At 31.3% G+C, this 18,993-nt stretch overlaps 1 protein-coding gene across 1 annotated transcript; it reads right to left on the reverse strand.

The window, feature by feature from the left end:
• Positions 1 to 11,126: 11,126 nt before the first annotated feature.
• On the reverse strand, positions 11,127 to 17,240 carry LOC124365174 (lectin subunit alpha-like). The gene is made up of 5 exons (XM_046821128.1): positions 17,099 to 17,240; positions 16,066 to 16,251; positions 13,971 to 14,035; positions 12,943 to 13,051; positions 11,127 to 11,432 (listed from the first exon to the last, which is right to left on the reverse strand). Exons 1-5 carry the CDS (start codon positions 17,184 to 17,186, stop codon positions 11,197 to 11,199), a joined length of 684 nt encoding a protein of 227 aa, XP_046677084.1. The 5' UTR covers positions 17,187 to 17,240; the 3' UTR covers positions 11,127 to 11,196.
• Positions 17,241 to 18,993: the final 1,753 nt, after the last annotated feature.

The raw sequence follows: 18,993 nt of genomic DNA on the forward strand, positions 1-18,993 counted from the left end.
TTAATGGATAAATTTATTTGCAAATTTTACCAGAATCAGTGTTCCCCACAATAATTACTGTCATTAAGAAAATGAACATGAATTTGATGACGAAATTGCTCTCTTCCAGCAGGATAGTGCCCCAGCGCATTTTCATCGTGCTATACGAGTTTTCCTTAAAACTCAACTAGGTGGTCAGTAGATTGGTATGCATGGTCTCCGCACCTTAAATCTATAGAATTTTTTCTATGAGGTCACATTAAATCCCTTATTTATAAAACTACATTGGAAACGTTGAAGGTTTAAGACCCATGGTTGTTGAGACCTGCAACAAAATACCGCTTACACTTTTCAAAACGTGAGAAACAAACTCTATCTACGCTTTTCACGCTGCCAAATAGTAGGAGGACAGTTTGAACAATTGATTTAACTTGTTAACGTGTTGAGTTATTAAAATATTGTTTTCGTAACTCTGGATATTATTCTGGATGGGAAAGGAATAGTGATCTCTAGATTTTACAATTCTTTAAGTTTTTTTTTTTAAAGTCAATTGCAAGGAATTTACATTTTAAACGTTTGAGTTGGCCCCAATACACATTTTTTAAACAATATCTTTTAAATATTCTAGAAATAAAGTATTTACAAAAGGCGCGTTATATGAATTATATATTCAAAGTAAAGAAGATACTATTATTTATATATGGGACATTAGATTACAGCAAGAAGTTATATACAGTATTTTTAAGACTATAAAATAAAAAAAATTTCTAAGCTTAATTATAATGTTAGATAATTCAGCCGACAGGTTTACAACAACGATATCCACATTTTACTGTCAGAGAAATGCAGCAGAATGTCCTCGATCATTACTTTAGGTAGGCTTTTCTAAGGTTTATTGGTATATTTTAGGCTAGAGTGCAATTTTATCTTGAAACCATTCGTTTTAAATTGGACTTGAAGGATGTTTTAAATTTAAGTATGATTGATGTATTTAATTCAAGACCAGAGACATTTATAGAGTTAGTACCCTCGTTAAGATCGTAAGTATATACCAAAAATGAATGTGTTAATAAAGCCATGAAAACCGGTGTGTTACTATCATTTCAACAATTGTAGTGTTACTGTAAACAGTCGTATTTGCCTATAAAACTGATTTTATATATGTAATTAGGTATTTAGAATTAATTATATTGTATTTCATTCGTTAATAACATGTTCACATTTCAGACCAAGGTACCTACAGAAAGACTAGCAAATTTCTGTTGGTAGGCCCTTCTTTTAAACGATTGTTTGCCTCTGTTGGATGTTTTAATCGAATCGCACCGAGTACTGGTAGTTAAGAAATAAAAAAAAAAACAAAAATCTTTCTTAAATCGAACTGTAAGCGATTCACATGTTCTAACATATTCATAATCCCTTTCAAGGCCTAAAATATTATTTATAGTGAATTTTGATAGATATGAAAATACTTTTAAAATTCAAAATAAAAATGTGGGGTGAGAAATGCATAACTGACTCAAAAATGAAAATGTGCCGTGCTGTTTTGTTCAATTATATATTTAACTTATTTCATTTTTACCCAACAGTACTCAAACGTTCTAGTCTCTCGTTCTTCGTAAAATTAGTATAAAATCGATTAAAAATGTTCGAAAAAAATAAAGCGAAATTTACAACAAATTTTTTTGAGTCTACCGTATACGGGATCAAGTTTCAATCATCGCATCCTGTCCCTTTTAACTTATTATGAAAAGGCATTAAAGTTACAGTTAAAGTTTTAACGTTTAACTTCTTTTATAAAATCAAAGAATCTCCACAAAATAACATCATGATATGTATTAGTTACTTACAAAAAAATTTAATTAGTTTATGCTGCTTATGCTCTTACCATAAAACCAAAAACATTATAAAATTATTATTCAATTTCATTTATCTTGCATATTTATTTATTATAATGCAGTAATGCGATGTTAGTTCAAAATAGATTACTAGATATTGTACGTAACAGACACATACACAAAAAATATTAATAAAGAAAATTCAATGCTTTAAAAAAACCATTTAAAAATAAAAAAGGTATAGGGCGAAAAAGAATAATGGATACAGAGTGATTGGAAACTATGTAAGTTTTACTGAATTGAAAGATAGAGTTTTATTCATCTTTATGAATGGGATTGTTTAAGGGTTTTGTACTGGTATACACTCGTCTTTGATTTTAGGATTAATAAATTAAGTAATGAAGTAATTAATGAAAAAAATATACTAAACCCAACTGACCAGACGATTGAGGCCATTTATGACATGGAAAATTACGGGAAAATAAAAATCATTATTCTAGTGATAATTCATGATTATTATTTTTTAGTTACAAATTATATTATACATAGTTTAGAATTAGAAATTTATTCAAATTATTTTATTACTACGTGTTGATAGATTATGCAGCATTAAACAGCCGAATTCATATATTAAATAATCGGTAGTAGGAAAATGAAATGTCGCTTTAATAATCTTCTATGAGTGATAACTTATAAACTATTTAGTTATATAATATTTATTCAGTTGGTTTTGAAAATGATACCAATTATTATTGTGTTAGAAACTATTGTAATCGTCATTGTACTACATAGTTGTATCCGACATAAACAACACATCTCAGTGGGGATACCTTTGTTCGGATGCGGTCAGAAGCAATTTGCCACTAATTAATTGATCAGGCCCAGTGGTGAGCATTCCTGCCTCAGTCTCTTTGTGGGAGGCTAGCAGCAGCTGTACAACACATCTCAGTATAAATAACTTTGCACGGATTTCGGTTAGGAACAGTTTGCCATTAATTAATTGATCTAGCCTAGTGGTGAGCATTTCTGCATCTGTATCTGTGTGGAATGGTAGCAACAGCTGTACAACACATCTCCGTATAAATAACTTCGGACAGATTACGGTCAGGAACAGTTTGCCACGAATTAATTGATCTGGCTCTGTCGTGAGCATTCCTGTATCTATCTATAAGTAACGGTATATCTAAGTAGAGGTAACATTGTTTGGATCGCGGTTAGGAACAGTTTGCCACTAATTAATTGATCTGGCTTTGTCGTGAGCATTCCTACATCTGTCTATAAGTAACGGCATATCTCAGTAGAGAGACCATTGTTTGGATCGCGGTTAGGAACAGTTTGCCACTAATTAATTGGTCTGGCTCTGTGGTGAGCATTCCTGCACCTGTCTATAAGTAACGGCATATCTCAGTAGAGACACCATTGTTTGGATCGCGGTTAGGAAAAGTTTGCCACTAATTAATTGATCTGGCTCTGTCGTGAGCATTCCTGCATCTGTATATAAGTAACGGCATATCTCAGTAGAGATAACATTGTTTGGATCGCGGTTAGGAACAGTTTGCCACTAATTAATTGATCTGGCTCTGTCGTGAGCATTCCTGCATCTGTCTATAAGTAACGGCATATCTCAGTAGAGATAACATTGTTTGGATCGCGGTTAGGAACAGTTTGCCACTAATTAATTGATCAGCTGTATTGGTCAATCTGTCTCAGTACACGACCGCAGTGGCAGCTGTATAACACGTCTCAGTATAGATCGCCTTTTAAAGTATTGAAGTCATGGAATTGGGCTCCTTGATTGGTACTCTGTAATAAAGTTTTTCAATTTAAATATAAAATTCTTGTCTATATCTAGTTAAAGTGTTGTCCAAATATCATTATGTCTTTCTTCTTGAAATGGTATTCTTCAACTATAGTGTTTCATACAAATTTCATTGTTGCGATAGCTGCTAATTTTGGAATAATATGTAATTTTATGTCTTTCAGGCAGAAATATTTTGGCAAAGTGTAAAAGATTTTTTTGGTGGAACTGTTACTATATTTTATCTAAAATTTTAAAACAATGTTTAGCTTTATTTAATAATATGACTCACGTTATTGTTTGCTGTTACAGAGTGTGATTGTGGAAATAAATCCTGTTTCCTATATATATATATATATATATATATATATATATATATATATATATATATATATTTACGGTTACTTTCAGCTGACGGATGGATAACCTATACTATATTCATACATAAGAAACAACGATATAGTATAGTGTTTGTAAATTATTATAGTGTACATGTTGCACTGTACCCTTATATTTGACTGCTTGGTACTATTGCTGTATGGTTTTAAATTGGTAATTATTTATAAAATTTTTAATTAAAATCAAAATATGAAAATTTATGGTTTTTTCAAGAAGGAATTACATTTTTTAAATTTGTACGATTATTCGATAGTTAAATATATATTATTATAACTTGATAACAAATGAACGCGGCTTTTATTCCTACAAAAAAGTACAATGATTTGTTCCTTAATTTAAATCTACGTTATAAGAGACTTACAAAGGTCTGCCACATATAGCTATATTTTAATGATACTAAAAATATCGCCTCATCTCATAATTAGTTTAAGGGCTGATTACATCACTATTGTTTATTTGGGAAATAACCGGCTCTCAGTCAATTCAATTATTAACTCAACTGTCTGTTCAATTACGACTGTTAGTCACAATATTGCATCTCAGTGTATTTAGTGCTCCTTCCTTCTCTCTGGACATTACAATGTGTATTTCTGTTTAGTTATGGCCACTGTAGACTATTCGTCTGTTGATGTCTTTTATGTATTTAGTATTATTTGAGTAAACAGATACTCATCGTAGCGAGCAAAGTAATAACTTGGATGTATTAGTAACGGAATAAATAACTAATACGTACATCGGTTGGGAGTGCTGATGGCCGAGCGGTCTAAGTCGTTAGACTTTGGATCTGAGTTAGAGGTAACGCAGGTTCAAATCCTGTCTGTGACCATTGCACTTTTTTTAGTACCATTGACCTTGTACTGTATAGACTCTCCCTCTTATTCTGCTTGATAAGATCCTCACACAGGGTAGTGGCCCATGATGGCGGACAGAATAAGGCTTAAAAGGGGACCGTCCTCTCCTTAAAAAAAAAAAAAACAAAAAAACTCATGCTATAAATTGAGGCACGGCAAAAAATTTGTGCTTGTACTGCTCTCTGTGGAGTAAATGAATGCTCAGGTAGTACAATTTTTAACGGCAACAAGTAAAATGACGTGGCGACGTGCCTCAGAAGTAAGAAATATTCCCCAGACTTGTGTAACTAAAACTACAGTCAAAGATAACTAGGAGCCCAAGCCCATTTGAATTATGTAAGCAAACAACCTAGCTTGACATTGATGACATTTCCTCTCAAAATTAAGTTTATTGCTAGTCAAGCAAGTTTTTATGGGCAGTCGTAACAGAAAGGAATTAAAAGGGTAAAAAATATTAATCGATGCCCGCCATGGGTGGCCCACTCGTGTATTACATACGAAATTGTAGTTGCAAATATCAAAAGCGATCTAACAGACATCGTGTGCTACATTTGTACATTAGTACTAGTCTCAAATGTGCAATATCTCCTCACCAGGTACAATCAGTTTACATGTTTGCAGCAAACTACAATGTACCACTGTTACCACAACCCCTGGTACTGATTCCCCTCCACTTTGATCACGTAATGAATTTGCCGGATGCATCGTCCAAATCAAAAAAGAATAATAAAGACCTTATCAAATTGTTAAGAATTAAAAAATAATATTCGGTCGAATCTAAACTGTACTCTACGAGCATGTTTAGATCGGAGATTGGTGTAAATTATTTGTTTTTGTTTGAAGTTTGTTTTTAAACGACGGAAAGGTTTGTGAATGAAACAGGTTTTTCAGAAAATTTGCCATCTTTCATTGGGAAATCATTAATACAACGTCTCAAGTTTTGCAATTTGGTCTCTTACTCAGTTATATATCTAAACTAAGACATGACTACAAACTAGGTCAAAATAATTATCAATAACCATGTTGCGTGTTAAGTCCATGCAAATTATCTCTGAAACTAGTATTACTAAGAATCAAACATTAAAAATTGGATTAAAACTAAAGGATATAGGTCGCAATAGTCAAGCACTGAATGAGAGACCTCTGAATCCTGACCAGACGCTAAAAGTAAATAACAATCCTTACGGCAAAATAATATGGCGTAAAAAAGGAAATAGGGATAGGCCTCTTTTATTTTCAGCTAATTTTAAATGAAGCTATCACAATCATACTGTTATTTCGAAAGTTTCTTTGTTACTTGGTTTCTTAGAACTGGCAAACTAAGAACACTTTTAATGATGGTTGAGTGGTAGGTTGATTAGCAAACCTCCGAGAGAGAATGATTATATCTTAGCTATCAAGAATTGTGGAGCAAATCTGCAAAGAGTTTATAGTTATAAGGTAATTGAATCAAAAAACTTCAAAAAAGGTTTTTTTCATCTCGTCATACTACAGTGTAATCGCATTACAGATTTAGAAAAATGCACAAGGAATGTTGAAATCGTAAGAGATTCTCTTTTTGATTTCCGATTTTTAGCGTTTTTTTTATTTAGAAACGAATGTTTTATTCACACTTATATGTATAGAGATAGTCTTTGCTGAATGGCAACAAGAAACCAAAGTGAAGAATTGAAAATTATTTTATTAAAAATATAGTCGGTGACTTTTAACCTCAAATGTGCTTTGATGGACTTGAATCAATGATCAATGAATGTACATAAATAAAATCTTAGATCTAAGCTGAAAATTCACATTAAATCAACCCTTCCTACCATATAGCTACGTTGTGTGTAGAAAACACTGTTGCTCCACCTTGTTAAAATTTTCTTATATAAATCATTGTAGTGCACTCAATTGTGGACATGATGACGCAATAAGAATAACTGTTCACCTATATGAGAATATTAAACTGTATTTTGTAGTCTAGGTGTCCTGGAAGGCGAAACGATATCAAGAGTTTATTTAACCTTCTTCGTAACTGACTCTTTTACATCTATTTGGATGAACATGACTCCCAATTTTAGGAGTCAAACTCTAGACGCTGCAGTAAGAGTAAAGTGAACTAGAGTTAAAATTTACATTTCATGCGTTCCAAAAATTCAATGGAAACGTTCATGAATTGTCTTAAAACGAAAATTTCATTACAAACATTAATAATTTGTAAATAAACTTTTCCTTAAATATTTCGGAATAACGATTAGGGAATTAGAAATATGACGACCGATGATCTTTAACGAAAGGAAATAGTTATAATTCAGTTCGTAGTCATCTTAAGTAATATTGAAAAGTGTTTTGTAGTCCTGAAATACTTTAAAAACCTTTCTTTATGGCGACTAACAAAGGTTTGAGAGATATACAAAAGTAATATATTCAGAGATATATTAAAGTAATATGTACGAATACGTTTACAAACATAATTTCTAACTGATTGCTATCAAGCCTGGTGTATTTAATATGGCCTTAAGGCTCTCGTTTTAATCAAAAGTTTCGGTATGGCTCATCGTGCTCATATATTAGTTTGTGTAACATTTTTAGGATATTTCGAAATAAAGAGTATTTGTTTAAATGATCTCAAATAATATTCTTTTACATTTGTAACCTACAATACAATTTTATCATCGTTACAAGCACTCAGTAAGCAAGAGTAAAATATTTAAGAAATTAAATTGACAAACATGTTATTTTCTAATATTTATGCCAATCGTGTATGGTTCTAAAGTGATAGACGTTTTAAAATAATATAATAATATAGCTAGCTTAAAATAGTCTGCAAAATAACGCCCTTGTTTAAATGGGGGATTATTTTCACCCTTTAATCACCAAAAATGTTATGACTTTAAATATTCTGTTTCAAAATGACGCCTATACGGAAAATATACTGAAATATAGGAATTGATAAAGCTGCTAAACAGTTCTTACAGGATTTTGCATGCCAAGTGTTAGAAATAAAAATGTAGTTATGTTGTGCATACATTTAATTTACACTTATTATTAGCTAGGTATTTTGAAAAGCTAAAATAAAATATATTATTCTTGAATTTGACAATTTACTGTCTACTGGTATGGATACATTTATATCAAGTGTAATTAAATTCATGTATCATGGTTAGATTGCTATCAGAAGATAAAATTGTGGAATGTTTTAGAAAATGTAATTAAATTAAGAAATATCAGCAAAGGAATCTAATAGATTAATTTTTTATTAAGGTATACCTTAGAAGTCTTAACGAAAACTATATTTTAATTAAAGTAATGCTTAATATTGTAAAAATAATATTAGTGTTACAACATTTTAGTTTTTAAGATATTTCTTACAAAGGAACATTTGTGATGGACATATATATATATATATATATATATATATATATATATATATATATAATTTGGGGTTTTTATTAACTGGTTTACTGGTTGGATTGCAAATATATACGGAGAACTTATAATATAACTTATAATATTATAACATTTAGCGAATTTATGTGTTCTCCAAATGGAAATCGTATATGAATCACAGTCCTTACATTAAGAGCAGACATTACATTGTTTGCAAGTAATGGACATCCGGGATAAACTATATTGGATGTCGGACATCCGGGATAAACTTCTTAGGAAAGTTTAACTAATAAGAACTCATAATAAATGATGGCATAATCAGTGGAAGTGGATGAGTGCCTCAGTTTATTTAAACTACAATGATTGGGCTCCGGTAGATCCAGTGAGTATGATGGAGATAAGCTTTATTTGGATTTGACTCAGGATCTACAATGCCAATGGAACTATGAAGACTGTGGTTTCCTATGTATCCTATGTGTATTCGACAGTTTATTAGACTATCGATTGTGATATATCATCAGTTAACCTTGTAGCCAATGGAACTATGAAGACTGTGGTTTCCTATGTACCCTATGTGTATTCGACAGTTAATTAGACTATCGATTCTGATATATCATCAGTTACCCTTGTATTATTGAGGTTTGCATTGCAAAGATACTTTTTTACTATACTCTATGTATACTTTTTTAGATTTTCCTGAAATATCTCCCAAAGCTGAATTAATTTATAATTCTTTCGGTGCAGTGTTTGAATCGTCACCAATGTTAGTTAACAAAGTATATATAAGAACCCAACGAGTAATTTGAAATTTGCTCTATATTTTCTAAGTTTCTTCACTTTACTAGTTTAATTTGAACAAAAAATACATTATTCAAAAAAATTCCATATATAAAAATGTAATCTCGAATGTTGTTTAGTTGGTAAGATATATCCAACAATTGCTAATTGGTCATATGTCAAATATACTATGAATAAAATATAATACATATAAGATAATATAACATATAAATAAGTAAAATATATTTACTTTTATATATTAGTTATGGAACAGTTGTGATGTATTATTACTCTTATTGTATTTAAAGGAGTAACACGAATTGGTGAAAAAATAAATAACAGAATTACTAAATGTCTTTCAAATGACAAAAGCTTTTTGGCTAATGTCAGGAAGTGACACAATCTGTATATAATAATCTCCTACAAACGAACTTGAACATTAGGTTTATCTCTTTCTTGGGCTATTTACCTCAGGAGATAAGCCCAGTTATGCAGTTTGGATAAACAGTAATCTCTAAATTGTTTTCAAAATTGTTGATAAATATTACTATTCAAAAGAAAATTGAACACAAGACATATAAACTAACATTTAATGTGGTTCAGCTCGATGCCTTTCCTAACTAAGGTGTATTTAAAAATATTTATCCAGAGTATAAACTACCTTTCAAATGCCGAGTAAGCCATTGATATCAGTCCAAGAGTTTTTGTAACTTTGTCCGATCTAAAAATTTACTTCTAGTATACACACATTGATGAACCTATAAAATCAATAAGCCTCAAGTTACTCAGATATATGCAATATCTTTCAAATCACTTTGGTGCTGTTTTTTTTCTTAGGATTCATTTCATGCTCCATCCTTCAACTTTTACGGAACTGGCACTCCTGCAAATCAGGTTTTCATATTTGTACATAGTTGTTAGTATTTTTAGTCTATTTATGGTTATATTTATAAACATTCTATTTGTATATTGGGTATTGGCATTATATATGAGAAAAAAATAACAAATAATTAAATTGCTAGGGTTTCATACCTTACTTTCAGGTATTCAAAGGCTTAAGTGCTATACAATAGACATGTCCAGAGACTGCCTCTCACGAAAACTACCGAGAATTCTGACCACGCCATTTCAGCACTCGGGCACGCTCAAAGTTGTATTCTGTCTACGGAAGATAGTACTAATATTAGAAGGATGGCTCTGTCTTTGAAGTACAGCGTTGAGGCTATTAACCTTCCCGTAGTGTTCGATCACTTGAGGTGGTGTTTCGATCAAATCATGCTCGTTAATACCAGTATTACGGACAAGACCATCTATCCTGTCATTAGTTTACTATTGGATAGTCTTCATTCAAGCTGCTCAAAATATGTGTATGTACGCAGTCTATTTCCATCAGTGAATACATATATAATGTATGTATCGATAATGCTCTTATAGCCTTGTAGGAGAGAGTGGAGTTAAACTATAGTTCTTAAACCAGAGTGCCAGAGTGCAGCACAGTATTTAAATTTTAAAACTAAGTAAACTCTGACATTTTAATTAGCATTTTTATTTCATCCTTACTTTTACAGACATATTTAAAAGTCCATTGGTTCATGAAGTAATAATTAAAAAAGTGTCAAAGGCACTATAAAAGAGTTTTATACCATTTTTCTGTCAATAAAAAATGTGGCCTAATCAAAGTTATTATCTTTAGTAATTATTGTGAAGTGTTTGAGCAAACTCTAACTCACTGTGTTTCGGTAAAGTATTGAAAGAAATTATATTTGGCTTCACCGAAGCTGTGTAACTGTAGCGCTTTATTAAATTTTGGGGTTCAACAATAAACTTAATATTCGTCTTTTTTTTGAATATGTGGGGAGGATGAGCTCAGAGGCGGAAACCTTACAGGTGTTTATAACCAAAAACAATGTCTCTGTATTGCCCAACAAAGGATATCACTTTGTGATCTTAGAGATTCAAAAAATGTCCATCTAAATCTCCTTTAAATTAGCCTAGTTTCCCTAGTGTTGGTTTAATTGGTAGAGATCGCTAGTGACACCCACATAGTTCTTTTAAAATTTCGCACAATAATGCAAAAAAATGTTTAAAATAGGTAAAAGAATAAGGGAGAACATATCTAGATAAATGTACAGCGAATTTTATTTGTGTAAAATCACCATCATAGTATTATCTACAAATATTATGGTCATTCATAATATTCACAAATCGGGAATTGTAGTTCCATACAGTTCCTATCGTTCCAGCGATACTGACCATCCTGCCAGAGCTCCAGGCAATGCTCGCCCCCGGGGAGGTCCTGCCAGTTGTCAGGCTGGTTAGGGCTCCAGTCCGTGAAGGTGAAGGGGTGTCCGGTGCTCATCCACGTCCAGTACGAGCCAAGAGAGTAGTCCGTCCCCGAGGCCCAAAATTGAGGACCAAGTCCTGTAATGCAGTACTTTTAGATAAAGTTGACTTCAATTGCTGTGAGGATAAACAGAAATCAGCAGGAAATGAAAAAAGAGGTAATAAAATGTCAGGAAAAGTATTGAGACGGTGATCTAAAATTGTAACTATTTTCAATTCGCCCAATTATATCTTTGTTCCTATATCGGAAACGTTAGTTACTTTAAATCAGGATGTTTTAACTAACTGGATGGAAAAATTACATGGATTAGAACACTCCACCAAATAAGTGGTCAGGATCCTACAGATAGCGTTTGAAAGTTTTTCTGTTAAAATAACGTTTGGAAATGTATTTCTTATTGATAAGAAATACATTTCCACATTGAACCAATGGTTCTTGTCATTTTCACAATATTTGATTGTTTGAGTTTGTATAACACTGACGGAAAATCTATTTTTTTTTGTAATTACATGGGCTAATCTAACATCTATTTATGTCATCTTGCTGCTGGACAGCAGCAATAAAATACTAGTCTGTAAATCATGTAAAAATATTAATACCTTTTTTGTAGTATTGAAAGTAGTTTTACCAAATGAAAGTAAAGAGATACAATTCCTGTCTTCAATGCTCATTTTTATATCTCTTGAAGAGAGATATCTCTTGTATATGGCAACTGATAAAGCATATTAACTTTTTAAATAATAGCTGGTGCTGGATGTGTACTCAAATCAATAGAGTCCTGAAACTCGTGAGTTTTATCTTTTACATTTTCATGTTAAGACTTGTATTTCTATACATCGCCGTCGTCTTTTTACTATTTATATATCCTTTGACTGATCCTGAAAGTATTTATATTTTTCCAGACAAACGCTTCAGTTTTGTTATATTACATAAAAAAGCGTTTACATATTTTAGGAACTTCAGGACACCGCCCAGATCCTTCCGGTCAATATTGTTCAAATTGTTTTAATTCCTCCTCACTTGTAACAGACCTTAACTCAACTTTAAAATTTGAACATAACATAATATCTCATTCAAATAACATACCAAATACATTTTATGCGTCGGTAAAATGTTACACCTCGTGTCGAGATTTGAAATCTAATATATTCCTCAGCTCTTAAACATTTTATTATGCATATGTTCCCATAAAGGAAAAATTAAGATGAACGCGAGGTGATTAACTCAACACTTCTAACTTAACAGGAAAGGTTGTACGTTAAAACATGCGTGTACCCTATAATCTAAACAGTATGACTTTGCAGAAACAGCGCACTATACAGCACGTGATCATTACAGACTGAGATCCATACACTGAGAATTAGTAAATACTTGCAGAATATAAAGATATCAAAGGACCGCAATGATGTTATTTTCCTTATCGTGAACAACAAAATTCAAATAAATAACACTACGTACTTTACCTTGTATAAGTAACACTTACTATCTAGCTACCCTCCCACGCTCCATCCACCATCCACTTCAAACTCCATCATCCATGATCACTCATTCACGTTCACTATTAATAACCATTCAAGTAGTACCCACCGGATTGCCGGATAACTTCCTTTATCTGTTCGTTTTCCTCACAGGATGTTATGGTGGCGAGACGACGGCCGTGAGTCAAGCAATGAGCATAGGCTGTATACCAGTTAACCTGTCGAGAAAGTAAGAGTATGCAAGAGAAACAAGTAAAACTCATGAATATAAAAAAAGACTTCGGAATAACCTAAGTAAGTTTGAATTGGATTTGCTGAAGTACATTGGAATATATGGAAGCATAAAATTGGATTGCCCAAAGAAAGCGGATTATTGTTGTCATCTGTTGTCTAAAAAATAATTCAGCATTAGTAAGAATTGATGCAGACAATAAACTCATGCCTTCTTCAAACAGTTCAAATTTTAGTCATGACGCTACTATAGCTAATCTAGTAAGTCTTCTATTGTTTGTAAGTAATAAATGCAAAGATTATCCATCAGAAGTAGTCCAATTTAAGATTTACATACAAAGCACATAAGTCAACGAATAAATAAATAGATAACGAAACACACATTTCATAGGCCCATCAAAATCGAATATTTAACATGACACGCAATCGCGCAGGAGACAGGATACTGATCTGATAGGATTATTACTGGGGTGAAGCCCACACTATAAGGACTCCAGATGGATAATCCTCCATTTAATACTTTTTTCACGCCATAAGATGAGGTACTTGAAACTACAGTAGCGTTATGACTACTGTTTGAAGAAGGTATGTGTTAATATCAACTGTCTAATTAAAGTTCTGAACTATAATGATATGGAAGTATACAATAACAATGGTATATAATATGGCTTAGCACACTTAAATGGTAGGTCATTATGAAAACGTCATATGAATAATGCAAAATATTGCAGATTATATTCTTAAATTTTACAATAGAGGACATATATCGAAATGAGGTTCTTGAGAATGAAATATACTTTTCCTCTGCTTTTTATGAATAGCTAAGCTCATTTATTGAATATGAAATCAAAATAATTTTAAATTATCTTTTCAATAGTTAAATGACAGTAGTGAATAAATCTATACCTTAATTGCCTCGACTTCGTACCGCTTTATAGCTCCGGCATATGGTGGCCAGCACCCTGAGTAATCTGTAACAGATTATACTAAGTAGTATACTTACAATACTTTAAATCATATAGTAGATTTATATATCAACTAGCAGTTACTTATGGCTTTGCACGCAATTTCATAAAAGTGATGTTATGGCATATATTTTATAAATGACACAATAAACACTGAGTACAGGAGCAGAGAGCAATTTGCATTATATAAGCATCAATATTGAGTTTTCTTTGGATCAATAATGGATTTTCTAAAAGAAATGAATTGATCATCACTCGTACTAATTGTTGTAGACGTCGAATGGGAGGGAGATTGAAAAAAAGTATTACAAATATGAAATGAATTTTTTTTTAGAATTGATATTGACAGCGTGATACACTTAAAACTGGATTATGGCTATGTGTCATAATTGAATATATAACATCACGGTCCTTACTAAGAAAAAAATTAATACTTGCATTCTTTTCCAACAATGACATTTGAAATCATAAAAAGTGAACGTTTGATTAAATCAACATATGGAAGAGAAAAATAACATTAAAAGTATAATTTATTTAATATATATGTACAGTAAGAAGTTACATAATCACTAGACAAATAAATAAAGAAACTAAAGGTTGTCACTTTTAGAGAATGTATGTAATTAGTACCAGCTGATTCAAAAATTATTTCGTTTTTATGTGTAGCTAAGAAAAATGTAATCTAGTAAAATTAACATTTCATATTTTAACACTTTCCATGCCTTTCCATTACACGATCCCTGCCAAACCTAGTGCGGATGACGATCGGTTTCTTACTTAGGGAAAGTTTATCTATCAATAACTATAAAAACAAACTCATCCTTTATGAGTATTAATAACAAAAAAATATCTGGAACATTTCATAATGCTAAATTCAAAATATATAAAAATATCATTAATATTTGACCTATTTTAAGAGGACTCCTTAAGTGGGAGTCTGTAGTATTCATTGTAAAAGCAAATCAAATGATAGCTTTGAATTGGAAGTAGGGATATTAAAAGTACATTATTTTAGTGTTCATGATATAGCTAAACATATGTTGTACTGGGTTTTATTTCAAGTTATCGCTTGTATGAGCACTGGTCCAAAATAGTAATTATATTTTAGATGCCGCTGTAGTAGAATTTGCCTAGTTTCAACAATCCAACGTAAGTTTGAGATGCCTACTTCGGTAAAAAGAGTGTACTTCCGGACTTTTAAAAATATAATTTTAGTCTGAAGTATATCTTAAAGGCCATTGAATCATTTATATTGTTATTCCGATGAAGAGTATACAATTATACATGAGTAGGTGTGAAAATTGCATTTCAGTCAAAGCATATTTCCTCTTTTATATATTATCTATTTTCACAAGAAATATATTAAAAATTTCTTGTTAAATTGTTCGTAAAGTTAATTCTCATTTTTAAATAGAATAATCATAGGATATTAAACAATTATTAGTTTCTTAGTGGTTTTTAATTAAATAAGAAGAAGGGAAAACTATGAAATAACTTATTACTAAAATCTTGTCAACACTTTTTGTATCATATCTCGTTGTAGTTATGTATATGTTTTTATGGTTTTGTATTGTTAAATATATTATTTATCTTTTAAAAAGTGAATTAATGGTTTTATTTTTCTACAGCGAAAATGTATATTTAAATCTGTTTTTACGCAATTTATTGTTGAAGTTAATGTAAGGTATGGCCTAATGTAATTGAGTAAATGTTATAATTATATCAACAGAAAAACTAATTTTCTTTCACGAATTAATATTCCCCCACGCTAAACATACATCCATAGCCCGCCAAAAGAAGTAGTTACTTCAAAATACACTATAACTATAAAACAGTTGCTAATTGATTTAAGTGTACATCACATAATCCTAAATTATAAGTTTTGCTGGTGTTGCCTATTTAACAATTAAATAACTCCCATTACCCCCTTAACAATTCTGACTATGACTAAGCTTTCATTTAAAATAATAAAATATTAAAATTTTAATGAGTTAATAATATCAGTCATGAAGTTTAACTTTTGAATTATAACTTACGGTCTTGTATACATCCTTTTATCGCGTCCCCGGAATAACCCGGCCAGCACGCGCAAGCAACCACGTGATTTTCTACATGGCAGGTGGTGTTGCCCCCACAGGCGCAGTTGCATGGGTTCTCACACTTTTGGTTCGTACAGATTTCGTTTTCCAGGCAATCATCGTGTGTGAGGCATACAGGATGGACTAGAATAGATGTGAAAGAACGATTAGAAAACAGGTGACAAGTAAAAATGTATTAATAAATTAAATTTAATATTATTGGTTAAATGGTACTGGATCTGATAGTAATGACTTACACTATATTCTGAGCACTTAAAGTAATACAAGGTAAAATAAATCACAGAATATTGTAAGGTGAAATAAACCTTTGGCAAGAATCAGCTGTAGTAAAATACCTTCCTATGACAATGATGTTAAATATATAAAAATGAAGTGCAAGAAAGTTTAATTATTTTTCTGATTAATCACTAAAAAAATCTAAGAAACTAAGAAATTTCTGATGTATATTATTTATATATTTAAATTGACACATCTACCATAATTTTATGACTAAAACATAGATATTAAACTGTGTGCGGTATATCATTGTTCTTATTATATATTTGTTCAGTCACTTTGCTCTTAATATTAAAATCTACAAATAAAACTATTATAACATGAATATTAAATAATATTATAGAATATTAAAGAATGAATATTAATAATATTAAAGAAAATTAAATGAAAATTTTCAGTTTAGCCCCAGTTCTCCTTCCTCTTAGTTCAGCGTCTGGAATCTGACCCTGTCATAGACTCAACTACTGGAATCTGGAGTCATGTTCATCCGAAGAGATCGAAAATATTTGGAATGATCTAAAAAGAGTTTATTTTGAGATTCTTCACCGCCGATTACCCCCCCCCCCCATAAAAGAAACTAAGTTATGTGTATTGCATTAAATATTTATATTCCCTGAAAGCTAATGTAATTTTCATATTCCTTCTAAGTTCCATCAAAGTTAGTCTAATTTTAAAAGAAACTTGCGTTGCTTACGCACTAAGTCACCGACAACTGTGTCCTGGGCCAAAATGCATCCAATTCTTACAAATAAACAAACCAACAGTGCTTCTAATGCAGGCATAGCAATATCCGTCGTTAAAACTGACAGTGTTAACTACCCCTCTTATTGTTCTGGCGTCAATATGTATCATATGTTATCATTAAGCGGTAATATGCGAATACAATGTAATCAAGTATACCTTGAAATCTTCGTGATGAACGCTTGTAACAGCAAACGATGCGATTGTTTCTACGGGTTTGATAACTTTTAATGGATGCGATTTTATGTCTTTCCGTGAGGTTAAATTTGTCAGGTGTGTTTTCCGGATTAAAACATTACACGGAATTCTCGTTTTTACTTAACTTACAGAATAACACATTTTCCTTATACAAATATTTTAGTATTAATTTTTTTTAGTTAAAAATTTCATTTGGGGTACTTCCGAGGCATTTTTGTTGTTTTATTAGGATGAAAAGCTGAGAAATTTTACTTAGTCCTTAAAGGAATTTTCGCTGTTTCCTTGACAAGAAATTCTGGATGGATAATATTTGGGGATAGGGGATGCCTCCTTTCAAGATCTGTAAAGAAGGATTAAGGGCGTTAATCTAAATTTTGTATTCTTGGAATAAAGGGAAGTCCGTTCTGTACCATCCTTTCTAGTCAAAGCAGATAGGAGGTAACGCGTCCTTAAGTACAAGTACAACATATCTTAACACTTAGGGAGCCCCACCAAATTTCAAGAGTCATCTCCCGCAGTAGACTAGACTTATTGATCTACCATTAAACACCGATATCTATAAATTTTAGGTTAGCGTTGGGCCACTCCTGCGCATCCATAAGGTTGCCAAGATCTTTGTTGTACCCAGAGTAGATACAACTGGAAAGTATAAACTAGCCGGAAGTGAAACCTACTTTCGAAGTTTCCCGATGTGGCAAAACAGCTTCATGTTATGTATGGATTTCCAGAAATTTACGCATACTTGCTCTCAATATCAATTAAAATGAATAAATGTATTTTATTTCCCATAAATAATTACATAAATACATGCATGAAAAAGGCGAGAAATATACTGGCCACTTTAACCAGTAGTGTGGCCAGTTGTAAAAATAAAGAATATAGTTTTAAACATGTGAATCAGAGTCTAGCATTATAATAACTTTACTTAGTATTTCGCCAACCGCAAATATATATATATATATATATATATTTATTATTCTATTTCAGTTCATTTTCTTGTTTGTATTTAGTTAGTTTCATGATTTAATTTTGTAAATATTTATACACTGTTATCTGAAGAAGTATGCTGACATACGAAAATTTATAAAAAGAGTTTACCAATATTTGGTTTTTTATTTCTACATGAAGAGAATACATATTGATATATATATATATATATATATATATATATATATATATATATATATTAGTAAAAATAAATAGTATAAATTATTTTTTTAATAATAGAAAGAGAAAAAGTAACTAAAATGACAAAATTATGCATAAATAGGCACACACACATGCATACATATACATCCACATGTATACTTACGCATACATACATACATATACTCGCACATACATATTATACTTTATATTGTGAAAATGAACACTATATTTAAACTAATACATTTTTAAAATATTCTACATCCTGCTGAGAAGAAAGCCAAGTGATTGTTTGCTTACAAAAAAGATTGAGGTTTTTCGTACTCTTGAATTGTAATGGTGGTTTATTAAAATATTTGGGTCCCAAATATTGAAAGGAATGTCGGAAAATAGCTTTATTAACTTTAGGTAGTTTGAAACAATTATTTACACAACTTCTTGTACTATGTGGGTGGTTAGGCATAATATTTTCTCTATTTCCGCTTCTAATAAAAAACAATCTCA

The sequence above is a fragment of the Homalodisca vitripennis genome, chromosome 6 (assembly GCF_021130785.1).
Source record: "Homalodisca vitripennis isolate AUS2020 chromosome 6, UT_GWSS_2.1, whole genome shotgun sequence".
Taxonomy (NCBI): domain Eukaryota; kingdom Metazoa; phylum Arthropoda; class Insecta; order Hemiptera; family Cicadellidae; genus Homalodisca; species Homalodisca vitripennis.